Source organism: Thamnophis elegans, chromosome 5 (genome assembly GCF_009769535.1).
Source record: "Thamnophis elegans isolate rThaEle1 chromosome 5, rThaEle1.pri, whole genome shotgun sequence".
Lineage (NCBI taxonomy): Eukaryota > Metazoa > Chordata > Lepidosauria > Squamata > Colubridae > Thamnophis > Thamnophis elegans.
In genome coordinates this window covers 62007312-62019673 of record NC_045545.1, presented here as the reverse complement: position 1 = coordinate 62019673, position 12362 = coordinate 62007312, and the positions used below count along the sequence as shown (strand labels likewise).

The 12362-nt window shown below is 36.4% G+C and overlaps 1 protein-coding gene across 4 annotated transcripts; it reads left to right on the top strand.

The window, feature by feature from the left end:
- Nucleotides 1-1570: 1570 nt before the first annotated feature.
- Nucleotides 1571-11580, top strand: SIKE1 (suppressor of IKBKE 1). 4 transcript variants are annotated; one of them, XM_032218488.1, is made up of 6 exons: nt 1571-1676; nt 4769-4933; nt 5052-5157; nt 6774-6916; nt 8497-8610; nt 10939-11580. In XM_032218488.1, the coding sequence occupies exons 1-6, from the start codon at nt 1596-1598 to the stop codon at nt 11053-11055; spliced, it is 726 nt and encodes a 241-aa protein (XP_032074379.1). In that variant the 5' UTR covers nt 1571-1595; the 3' UTR covers nt 11056-11580. The 4 variants fall into 4 exon arrangements, with proteins under 4 accessions (XP_032074379.1, XP_032074382.1, XP_032074380.1 ...); XM_032218491.1 differs by lacking the exon at nt 1571-1676 and adding an exon at nt 3171-4383; XM_032218489.1 differs by lacking the exon at nt 1571-1676 and adding an exon at nt 3171-4464.
- The last annotated feature ends 782 nt before the right edge of the window (nt 11581-12362 follow it).

Below are 12362 nucleotides of genomic sequence, written 5' to 3'. Positions count from 1 at the left end.
CTCAGCAAAGAAATTGAGACGAACAAGCTGCAATCAAAATTGGAAATATTTTTATTCATATTTTCAAGAGAACAAAGCAATGCTTTTATATTTAATGGGGGGGATGCCCCTCAGATTGTTTTCTGAGAAATATTTGATTGTTTAGACTAATTTCCCCCCCCCCATGGTATTAAAAAAACCTGAATAATTGTACACAATCTTTCACCATCAAAGCAATGGAGAGATTTCAGGCCTTTTTTTTTTTTTTTTGCAAAATACTTGCCATATCAGCTCCTCAGATGCAACAGCAAATGAGAACATAGTGCAATGGGATCTGTTTATAAACCTTTGTTTACAGAAATGTTTAATTTGCCAAATTTTTGTTTCTTGGCATCGTAATGGTTTAAAAACAGCATTCCTTACATCATCAAATTCCTTCCTTCCATGAACAGGCCACTCTAATATAAATTGTGGTGGGGAAGTAAGACCCCATTAAAAGGGAGGTACAGAGTACAATTTTGCAAATGTGTATTGGCAGATTCATTTAATTGCTTACCCTCCAGCTGCTAAAATCTTTGTGGTTTGCTTGGTTTTAATTTAGAATTATGTGCAAATAATCCAGCTATTGTAGATTATAAACCATGGTGTATGGCTTAGTATATTGTATAAGCAAAAAACTGTTACCTTATTCAACAACTATGATGAAACAAATCATATCTTAATGCAATGTTACTTGTTACTGACTGACTTAATAGATTTAGTATATGTCAGTTTACTTATGTGTAAGCCTCAGTGTTTAATAAAACTCTCAAATGTATGCAAAGCAATAGCTGGATGATTGTGATTTGTAACCCTTGTACTTCAATATTTAAGTAAATTTTACTCAGGTTCATACATGGTGCTGAATCATAATAAAATGTGCTTAATTTTTGACCTAATGTGTACTGTATGAATCGAACCTTAGTGGTTTGTAAGATGTTGTTTATAGTTAGTATTCTGCACAAACTAAACTAATTGTTTTTATTCTATAAACTATGGTTAAGTATATCATAATTTAATATATGTTCCTAGTCTTTAGGTCACATGTTTTAAGAGAGAAACGATGGAAAATAAGCAAGCAAAGTGGTTTACTTTAACAGAGGCAAATTGTTTAGCACCTTTTTAAACCAATTGCTATTATACAAACATTGAGTCTAGCAAATATTTTCCTTTAAAATGACTCTTTGATGATATTTCCCGGTAGCAATATATATGCTTAGCATTTGTAGCATATGTAACTCAAGCAAGACACCTAGACATTACACTAGACTACTTTTTCTGTAGTATTTTTGCAGTCTTGTATACATTTATTTAGAAGAAACTTTTAGTTGATTTTACTCAACAAATTAATATACAAAGTTTTAATAATCTATGCACTGCATTAATGTTATAGAGGGAAAACAAATCAACACAGCGTCAGAAAGTACAAGGATACAAACATAAAGCTAGTAGCTCAGGGATCAGGAGTATTTTTTTTCTAATAATAAACGAAGTGTTGTGGTCTTCAACTCCACAAGGTGGAGGTGTGTGTGTGTGTGTGTGAACATTCCAGACCAAAGCACTCTAAAAACATTAGAATGAGTGTGTGTCATCAGTCTGTTTTTTTATTCGATTTGACAAACAGGACTTCTAACTGGCCAGCTACTGAGACAGATAAGGTTGGTAAAAGCATGGAGCATGTGTTTTTTGGAATAGCACCCAAAATGTGGGATTCTCCTTCCTTCTTTGTTTGGTTTTAAGGGCCTTCAACTTTTATTATTCTGTCTAACTATACTATTACTCTGATACTTAGTTGAAATATTTTTTTATTGTTGTTGCTATTTTAAATATATGACAGTATTGCAGGTTGCATTTAGTCATTATGATTTATTGCTTAGAAAGAACATAAAAATACAATTTCTGGATAAATTTTTATTTCATTACCGTCAATACTATTTGCTTTTTATAAAAAAATGTAATTAATTGATTTGGATTTTTGGATCAGGTTTTTTGAAAATGTATATTCTGGGCCATTATCCTGAAACATTTAATTGTGAGATAGGATTTCTTAGATATTTTGTAGCTTAAAGCATTGACTCTCTCTCTCTCTCTCTCTGTGTGTGTGTGTGTAGGTAGGTAGGTAGGTAGGTAGGTACATACATATATACATACCACCTTTGATTGAATGGATAATATAGGATCTAAATATAATAGAACTCTAGTATCTTTCCAAACAATATATCAGTTAAAAAGCTACTGAATGTAATATCTAATAAAAAGAGATTTGGTCCCTCTTCCCATGCTAAATTGACTTTATAAGGAAATCCAATATTAAAAATTGGGGGAAATGATGTGAAGGAAAAATTGAATGAAAGCAGAGATATTGACTTTGGACCAATTGAAGAGGATGGTGATAAATTTTTTACGCCATGCTAAGATACAAATATGATTTATCAGATGTAAAACATTTGTTAATGTTGTTTGTATCAGCAGCATTTTCAGCTTGTGAGACACCTGAGATATTACAACAATAGTTATTTTTTTAAAACTAAAAAAACTATTAGTTGTATTAGATAATTCTTATAAATAAATCAGCTTGATATACAAAAATTAAAAAATGAGGGATTCAAAAATATAGGATTAGAAGTTCCTATATTACCTGGACAATTTGAGAATGTCTTAATTTCTATAGCAAAAGTGTCAATGTACCTTAAACTACAACTTACACAACAAAAAATAAAATTTGGAATTTATTGGACTCCAATAAACCTATATAAAAAGTATTGTCTGGAACAGTATTTTGTTTGAAATATATGAATGACAATGTTTCTTTAAAATACATGTTCTTATACTTAAGTTTTGGGAGAAAATAGTGGACTATATAATTGTGACTCTATGACAAGAGTTAAAATTTCCAGAGGATAATATTCTCTTGAATTATGTACCTAGTTCATGCAGCTAAATGCTGTCAATGGATTCTGTGTGCCCTATGACTAAAATTTGTTACTGCAATATTGGAAAGATATGGCCATATTTGCTCAAAATATTTGCATTAGATAATTATGTATAGAATTGAACTTTTTACTGTAATGACATATGCTTTATATTTTGCTTTTTCTGCTGTATTTTTTCACTAATTTTAAGCTAATTAATTTTAAATATGTATTTTATTACGTATGTCTTTTATGTATGTTTTCTGTTGTTATTTTAAAAAGCAATACTTTTTAAAAAAAAGCATTGACATTAATTATGCAAGACTTCTGAGGTTAAGGGACTAAGGCTGAAATAGCTTCTTTTTGGGGTGGTGGCACTAAACTTTAGATCAGCATGTCAGTTGGGCGGCATTGATTGCCTTCCAAAAACAATTTGAACCAAGCTCTTCTGGATCACATTTGGGCTGCAATTCCATTTTTGGTTAGATTATCATTTTAGTTTTAGTTTAGTTTTCAGATGTTTTATTTATGCATTTATTGTATCTTGTGTATTATGTATTTTATCTTGTAAGCTACTGATAATCATTTGGGATAACGGTGGTTCATAAATGCAGTTAATAAAGTTATCTGAAAGGAGATTCAATTTAGTATTTTGCTCATTACATACTTGGGGTAAAGAAGATGGTAAAATACAAAAGAATATTGCAGACAAATTCATCATATAAATTTAAAGCTTCTCAAACACAACTATATTTCTGTTTATTTACCTGAAAGTTAAACATTTTTTATTGAAATCCACTTCTTCGGTGTTCATATGTGCCAAGAGTGGCCTGCGAGAACATTTGGGTTTAATCAGGGAACGAGGCAGCAGTTTTAACCAGTTAAATAATTATTTTAACTCTGCTCTTGATTAGGCTGCCAAGGGGAAAATTTACTTGTTTCTACTCGGCTCAAATGCTTGTCTGCTTTAGAAATCCGTTAGAGGGGCTGCTACTTTGGGGGCTCTTCAACGACTTTGGAGATGTTGTACATTGTACACCATGTATACAACCAATTTCGTTGTATACATGAAGTACAATGACAATAAAGGCTATACTATACTACTATACTATATTGTGTTGCTGTATAGACAACTAACCTCCCGCATCACTACCACCCCACTAACAAATGCAAGGTACGCCAGATGAACGCCCAGCCTGCGCGCGTAGATTAATCCCAGGTTCTTGCCTCGCCTTCTCGCCTCCCCTTCACCCGCTTCACTGGGGAGCGGAAGTGCCCTGGGAAAACCGTGACGTCCTTAGTTTCCGAAGCCGAACGTTACACCGGAAGCGACGACGGTTGAGCGACTCGGAGCCCGTGACCTCTGCGCCCTCTAGCGGTTCTCTTATTATCCATTCCTCGTTCCTTCGGCTAAGGTCCAGTATTGCATGGCCAAGTGGGGGCCGCCACACAGGTGTGTGTGTTTGTGTGTATGCGCGCGAGGAAGAGATATCGCGGGGAAGGAGGGTGTAACGCGGTTCCTCGGGATTTCCAGGTGAGCGGTGGGGAATATCCCTTTCCTTCGTCTCTCCCCCCTCCGCTCTTAGGATGGTACAGACCAAAGATTAGGCATCGCTGTTTTCCTGAGTGGTTACTAATAGCTGAACCGAAAGCCTTGAATTGGGGTCACGGTGGCGCGATCTTCCCACTTTCTTATTTCGGCTTGTTCTCCAACCTGACGCGAGCCGAGATCTCTTAGCAAATGCTGGTCAGGTATTTGTACATTTCTTTACCCTCCCATCACCCAATTGTTACATCCTGTCAGCTTGGAATCTGGACTCTCTCTCCTGTCTTCTCAGAAAAAAATGGCCTGCACAATAGAAAAGATCTTGACAGATGCCAAGACATTGCTGGAAAGGCTGAAAGATCATGATAATGCTGCTGAGACTCTCATTGATCAGTCCACTATGTTGCATAATAAAGTAGTAGCCATGAAAGAAGCTGGTTCAACTCTTTCACACAAGGTGAGTGCAGATTTATTAATGGCACAAATGGACTGGCAGTGCGGGGGGGGGGGGTTAATGGATGTGTTGCGTTATACAAGTTTTCTGGCTCATACAAAACATTTTTTTCTTTTACAAGTATCAAGAAGATGCAGCTGAGCTAAAGGATCTCTCTAAATACAAACCTCACATTCTCTTATCTCAGGAAAACACTCAGATCAGAGATCTGCAACAAGAAAATAGAGGTGAGCATTGTTCTAATGAAGTAGTTGTGAGCTAGAATGATTTTTATAGAAGTAATGATTTAATTGAGGGCTTTACTTTGGAGCTTAATTTAGAATATCTTAGGAATGTTCTGAGGCTTGGAAGTATATGAGATCTGGGATAAATAACTTTGATAAAGTGGGTATAATTTGAACCACTGTTTCAGTTTATTATTACTTATTCGTGCAACAAACCATATGGTAAAAATATCAGCTCAAAATCATTTTATTATTAGTATTCTTCATTGCATTATATGCTGGCTGTATAAGGATACCAAGACAAAAAAATACCTCCCAAATTTTGTTCAAATTATATTCAATCTGCAACTTATTTGAAAAATATATTGTAACGTTACTGATGAACTGTTATGTTATATAAATAAGTGACAGATAGTCTGCCACACATTTACATAACAATAAGCTTCAGTGAAAAACAGAAATTTGCCCCTAAATTAATGTGTAGGATTAGATTATAAACCAAATTTGCTTGATTATAAAATACTAATCCAGAGTGTGCATTGATCAAAGAAATCTAGTTTCTTTCTCTGATCTGCCATCGGGGAAAGAATTTGAAATGGAAGTATAACCAAACAAATACCGTGTTTCCCCGAAATTACAACATGTCCTGATAATAAGGCCATGCCAGATTTTTCCTGTGGGCAAAAATATACACCCTCCCCCAATAATAAGCTCCCTGGACAACTCTCCCCCCTGCCAGGCAGAGCGCCACTCACCAACCTAGTGATATCCTGAAGGTGCAAAGCCACAGGAGCCCGGGGGGGGGGGGGGCAAAGGCACTCACATTGCTTGATGCCTTTGGGATACTGCTAGGTTGGTGGGTGGCGCTGTGTCCAGCTGCAGTGGGGGGTTGCAGGGCAGCTGCTCTCATAAGCATCCGCCTGGCAATGCCCCTTTCCAGCCGGGCAGAGCGCTAAGCCACGCAGCGCTCTGCCCGGCTGGAAAGAGAGGTTACGCGAGCAGTTGTTCTGCCTCCAGCTCATGTGCCTCCCAGTCTCACTATGCTCAGCTCTCCCTGCAGGGCCGGGCCAGGGTGCTGCCGCTGTCACGGCCCTGCTGCTGCCACTGCCTCCATGCTACGAGCATAACCAGCTTCCAAACTCTGGAGATCAACTGCTGAGTCTTCCTGCAGTGGCTGCTCTGGGACTATGCTCTATGGTTGTGGGCTGGCTGTTGGAAGAGCGCCACGCGGCTTAGCACCTTTGGGATATTGCTGGGTCAGTGAGTGGCACTCTGCCTGGCTAGAAAGGGGGGTTGCCGGGCAGCTGCTCATGAGCATGGTCACCTCATGGCGGCTTTGTTGCGCTGCTGCGACAGTGCAACATAGCCGTTTGCCCCTGAGGCTGTGTCTGGCTCTTTGGGCGCCCGCTCCAAGAGAGCAGCCATCCAGCAACCCCAAACCAATAAGCCCCCCCCCCCCGATAATAACGCCCAAGCAACATTTGGGTGTGTGTGTGTGTGTGTGTGTGTGTGTCAAAAGAAAATAAGACCCTGTCTTATTTTCAGGGAAACACGGTAGTAGGGACCAATATTTGTACTACTAATATAGTTATAGCATGGAATTACACTTTTTTTCTCAGAGCTATGGATCTCCTTGGAAGAACATCAAGATGCACTGGAACTTATTATGAGCAAATACAGAAAACATATGCTGCAGCTCATGATGAAAAGAAAAGATATGGATTCTCAATCGATTTTGCAAGTACATCAAACTCAGTCTGCGGTAAGAAATTACTATGTTCTATCTAAAAAAAAGTAGAAATAAATTTAGGAGAGTTGCTTGGATGTGTGCTCTGTTCCAGAGGTGGATTTCTCCTGGTTGTAGTAGTGGCGGTGGGAGGCTCTGCCCACCTGCCTGGACGCTTCTGTGCATGTGTTGCACATGAGCACTAGCAAACCGGTAGTGCCAGGATTTGAAACCCACCTTTGCTCTGTTTTTGACTCTCGCTTTTTCCTCAAGAGTCTCTTCTCTGGAGTATCTCAGAAGTGCCTTTTCTTTCTAGGAGAAAGCATTGCAGCTGAGCCATAAAGAAACCTAAGAGTTCTTATAAAGCAAATAACTATAAATGCATGGCTGGTTAAATTAATTATTTTTATGCCACAAAAAACCTACAAAATTCCATTACATTCTGCCTCAAAGTAGGTGGCTATAAACCTATGACTGTTCAGAAGGCATTCCATATACTACAGGTTATTTGAATTTTTTGGGAATGGAAAAACATGACCAGCAAAGTAGATATACAAGAGAGGGTATCCATCTGCTGGATCCAAAGTCTTCCTGTTTTCCAGTTTGTTCCTAAACTGGTGTGTAAAATAATAGTCATGGAGCTAATGAGAGGTAACAAGAATAGCTTGTGTAATATAAATGTGCTTTATGTAAGATTACATAGTCAATGCTGTGATTGTATTAGTAATTGGAGCACCCTGTCAGTAGCAGTACTATATCCTGAACCAAATGTCCTTGCTAAGAGGGTATAAATATCATGCATGCATTACAAAAAAGGTGAGGGTTGATGCGGTATGTGCAATAAGTATAAGTTGCAATGAGGAAAAATAGGTCTCTGACCTCTCAAATGAAAACTGAGTATGTTGATACTGCATGGCGAGACTGGATGATGATTACATTTTATAAGCATAGCACATATTAAATATATTTCAGAGCAAAATAATATGTTTCTTACTAAATAATAGTAGGGTCTGTGTTAAAGCTATTTTTCAGAAAATTAAAATATATCTTAACAGAGTTACGGAATAACAGCATTATTTAAAAAGTATATGATGGCAATAATTGGTTCCTTTTTAAGTGGTTCCAAGACATAAACCTGTCATGGTACTGTATATTAAAAAAGTGAAATATACGGTAAAAATATAGTATAAAGGCCCAATTTAAAATTAGCCCTTTAGAATTCAACAGAGTCATTCATTAAAAGTTTTCTTGACTTGGATAGACATGTCTCATTATAGATATTTTTTCCAATCTTATATTGGACTGATTATCGTTTAAAGTATATTGCTTGTCTGTGGCTTTAGTTTTACTATCTCTAATGAATTGCATCAACTTAAGCATGTTTTTATAATTGAAAGATTTCAACAACTCAGTCTAGTGAAAAGGTTTATTGAAGCCTAGTTACATCAGATATTCCCCCTTGTTGACAAAGACAAGTTTAATTAAAGAGAATTCCTACAGCCAAGCATTATTTTTCTTTCTTCATTACAATAGTATTTTAAATTTTCAATAGTGATGAATATCTGTTTTTATGTGCTTTTAATTGAGAATAATTTTGTTTTGCAATCTACCTGCAGGAGATTGAGAGTCAGATTGACATAATCTGTGAAATGGGAGAGGTTATGAGAAAAGCAGTTAATGTTGACAGTGATCAGTATTATAAAATACAAGAAAAGCTAGCACAGTTAGAGGTAAGTGCTGAACAACTGTGAAGTGTGGAATTGTTGAAAAGGAAGATATTTGTGATTTTTCAGCATCCAAATTTAAAAGAGCATTGATTGTTACCTATAAATGTTGTTACATACACTAGACTGAAGTAGCTTCATAGTTGTACAAAATGAATAACAAAAGTTTGAAGGACCTTGGATATCTTCTAGTCACGTGATGGCGAACCTATGGCATGCGTGCCTGAAGTGGCACACGGAGCCATGTTGTCTAGCACCTGCGCTACCACCTGTTTCTCTTCCGGGTTTCTGGTGCGCATGCATACATGCCAGTCAGCTGGTCTTTGCGTGTGCGGCAATGCCGGAAACCAGAAGAGCTGGTCTGATTGGCCCGTGCGCATGCATGGCAGTAGCCAAAAGACTTGCTGTCTGGCGCGCATGTGCGTGCAAGAAACCAGAGGTTTATTTTCCAGTGTGCATATACCCCCTGGGGTGGGCAGCTCCTCTTCCTGGTCGTGTCCCAGACGAGCATGCACATCTGCACAAAGCGCTCACACATGCATGAAGCACACAGTGCTTTCTTTTCGGCACTCTAGTCCAACCCCCTGCTCAAGCAGGAAATCCTATATCATTTTAGACAAATGGATGTCTAAAACCTCCAGTGCTGGAGCATCCAAAACTTGTGGAAGCAAGTCATTCCACTGATTATTGTTCTGTCAGAAAATCTCTCCTTAGTTATAGGTTGGTTCTCTCCTTGATTAGATTCCATCCATTACTTCTTGTCCTACCTTCAGGTCCTTTGGAGAGCTTTGAAATCAGAGTTTCACAAAGCTGGAATCATGCAACATTTTAAATAATGACTTTTAACTAAGTTGTATTATATAATTAAATAATCCAGAAAGAAAAAAAGAAGTAACTTTCCCCTTCCTTCCAGCAGGTAAAAACAATTTCAATAGCTTATCATGATCTTTAAATAAAACATAATCTCTCATCTCTTCATAGTTCATCTCCTATATAAGGAGAAGAAATTGAAAATACTGCATCAATCAATCTGCACATCAATCAATCTGCACATCAATCAATGTGCAATCAATCTTTGTCAATAAAAATCCAGTAAGATCAACCAGATATAACTATTTTCTTCTTTTAACTCTGATCAAAGGAGACAAACTTATAAAACTTTCCTGTTTTTAAAAAATATTCTTTGACACCCCCCCCCCCAAAAAAAAGAATTCTGTAGGGAATTTGCTGCTCATCTGTGTTTCAAAGCAAAAATCCTTTAATAGATTTTTCTTACACCCATAAGTAAAATGTATTCTTTTGTTATTTCTTAAAAGTCCTTACCAATCTTGGTAGAGCTCTCTTGTATATACTGAAGAAAATAATTATCCAAATCAGTTTCCTAATGTCTTTTCATCTCCTCTAGACAATAAGTCTCCATCATATACATTTGTATTACATTCAAATGTCCCTCTCCAAATTAATTTAATAAAAAGCCACTGCAGCTTGTTCTTGTTTTACAACTTCATTAGGACATGCTCCATCAATCTTATCAACCATCTGATCCATTCTGTCCAAAAGTTTAACTGAAAGGTATTCAAAATTTTGCATTAAGGATTTCTGCTCTGTTTTCTTTCTCCTGTAGCTCTGGGGTCTACCCTTCAAGATTTCCTTGTCATGCAAAATGTTCACTTCCCTATGAGAAAGTATGTTCTAAATAATTCAAAAGTATTGTTTCAAATTCCTTTAGCCCCTTAATCCATTATTAATTCTCCAAAATCCATATACCCAACTCATATAGAAAACTTTTAAAATTAAATTTACACAATTATCACCTGATGAAAAACCTTGCAAGTCTGAAGAATCTTAATCTCTACAATATGCATTTTTTTAAATCAAAAAAAGTGATTAAGATATAAGGTTCTCTCCAGCTTAGTGCCCATAATGATTGCTTTGAGAGCTTAAGCTTGATGTGAATCCTGATTCTCAGCTACTCCATTCAGAACCTTATCATAAAAAGTGAGAGTTTTGGTGATGTACTTATGAGGAGCAGCTATCTGGAATCACAGAGTGAGCGCAACAATCCTTTGTTCCAGAAAGATTACATTGACTTGGATCCAGCATTCAACGGTAAAATTCACCTTACAAAGCTGTCTTGCTAGCTAACAAGCTAGCAATGTTGGCCATGGCGCTCATAGGAAGTGTTGGACATTTATCTGATGATAAATCTTTTTAAAAGCGGCATGGAAAGATATGGGAAGTAATTATGGATGTCCCCAAAATTACATTTTTATGGCACTGAATGAATATATTGTCTCTGTCACTAACAGATCACACATTATTTTTAATTTCTAGCTTGAAAATAAAGAGTTGCGAAAATTATTATCAATCAGTAAAGAATCTGTCGAAGTGAGGCAAGAATTACTTGATGTTACAACTCAAGCTACAAAACCTCAGTCCTTGAACAGTTGATCCTGGAAATTGGAAACTACTGCAGGAATGAGTATGCTTTCTCTCTGAGCTTTCCTTTAATTCTCTTTAGTCTACTCTTGGAAACCATTCCAAGCCTGTTATTATATTGTAAGTTCTGTGCTTGGGGGTGGGGATGTTGCAATGTCCCCTTCCTTGATTAAGATTTGTTTTGCTTAATCATACAGAAGAGTGAAATAAATGTTTCCTTTAGGTTACCCATGATTTTAGAAATCTCAGTAGGATACAACAAGGATCATCTTAACTTGAGCAAATAACATTAAAGTCAAGTCTTTTAACATGACTTAAATTGCAATGGAATTCAGTTCTTAAATATATTTAAGATGCACTGTTATACAAAGCTTAGGCACTCCTATTCTTAATGCTAGAATTTCTGCTTCTAGCATTGTTTTTGGTGCTGCATTTATTGTATCATTTAAAAATAAACTGTCATATTACCTATTTTTTTAATATAAACAAAGTCATCCAGTGTCACCTTGTAGGGGAGTTAAAATTTAGCATAGAAATGTAATAAATGAAATAAATACCAAAAGTAACACACAATGCCAAAGTGTTCTTTGAGTCCTCATGCCTATGACAATTTCACATAGGAGATGTCTCTGTGGGTTATAACAAAGTCTGGTATTTCTGCCTAACTAGAACGTTTAATGAGTATAATAATCCATTATGGGGCATAACCTCATTAATTCTTTTTCTGTCTTTGTCAATATCTACTTAATCAAGGAATCTGCCTCTAATTTCTTATAGCCACATTAAGCCACTGTGCATGGATGACAGGAGGGAAAGATGTGTGGAAACAAGTCTCTGATATATCCTATAAAAATTATAAAGTGTATAGGCATTTGCACAAATATGTCATACATATTATTCCTGTAAAAGATGAGTTTACTTTTTTGCAAGCACCTGCTAATATTTTAAAAATTATTTTTCTTGAAAGATTGGTGATTGAAGATAAATATACCTAATATTTGTTAATATTGTTTTAAAGTGTTCACATTAGAAATGTCTCTTTTAACATTTCTTGGGTATCCATTGTCTGATGATAAAACAGAATCTATGGTTTGTATCAGTATTGCGCACATTTATTCTTGCTGTCCTGGTTCAACTAATTTTTAGAAATATAACTATATAGTCAATTTATGTCATTTTGCTGGTTTCCTTCTTGGCCCCATACCTTTGGTGGAAAGGAGTGATAGGCTAATTGATCAAATTCATTTGGGGGTATTTTCAAGTTTTCACATTTAAAATTTTATTTTAAAAGCTGGGCAGATAAAAAAATTCTTAAAATG

Excerpts from the sequence above, each read along its gene's own strand:
- SIKE1 (XM_032218488.1), top strand. The coding sequence starts at position 1,596 with ATGAGTGTGTGTCATCAGTCTGTTTTTTTATTCGATTTGACAAACAGG. Across the intron at positions 1,677-4,768 it reads CAGCTACTGAGACAGATAAG|AAAAAAATGGCCTGCACAAT; the intron begins GTTGGTAAAAGC and ends CTGTCTTCTCAG. Across the intron at positions 4,934-5,051 it reads GTTCAACTCTTTCACACAAG|TATCAAGAAGATGCAGCTGA; the intron begins GTGAGTGCAGAT and ends TTCTTTTACAAG.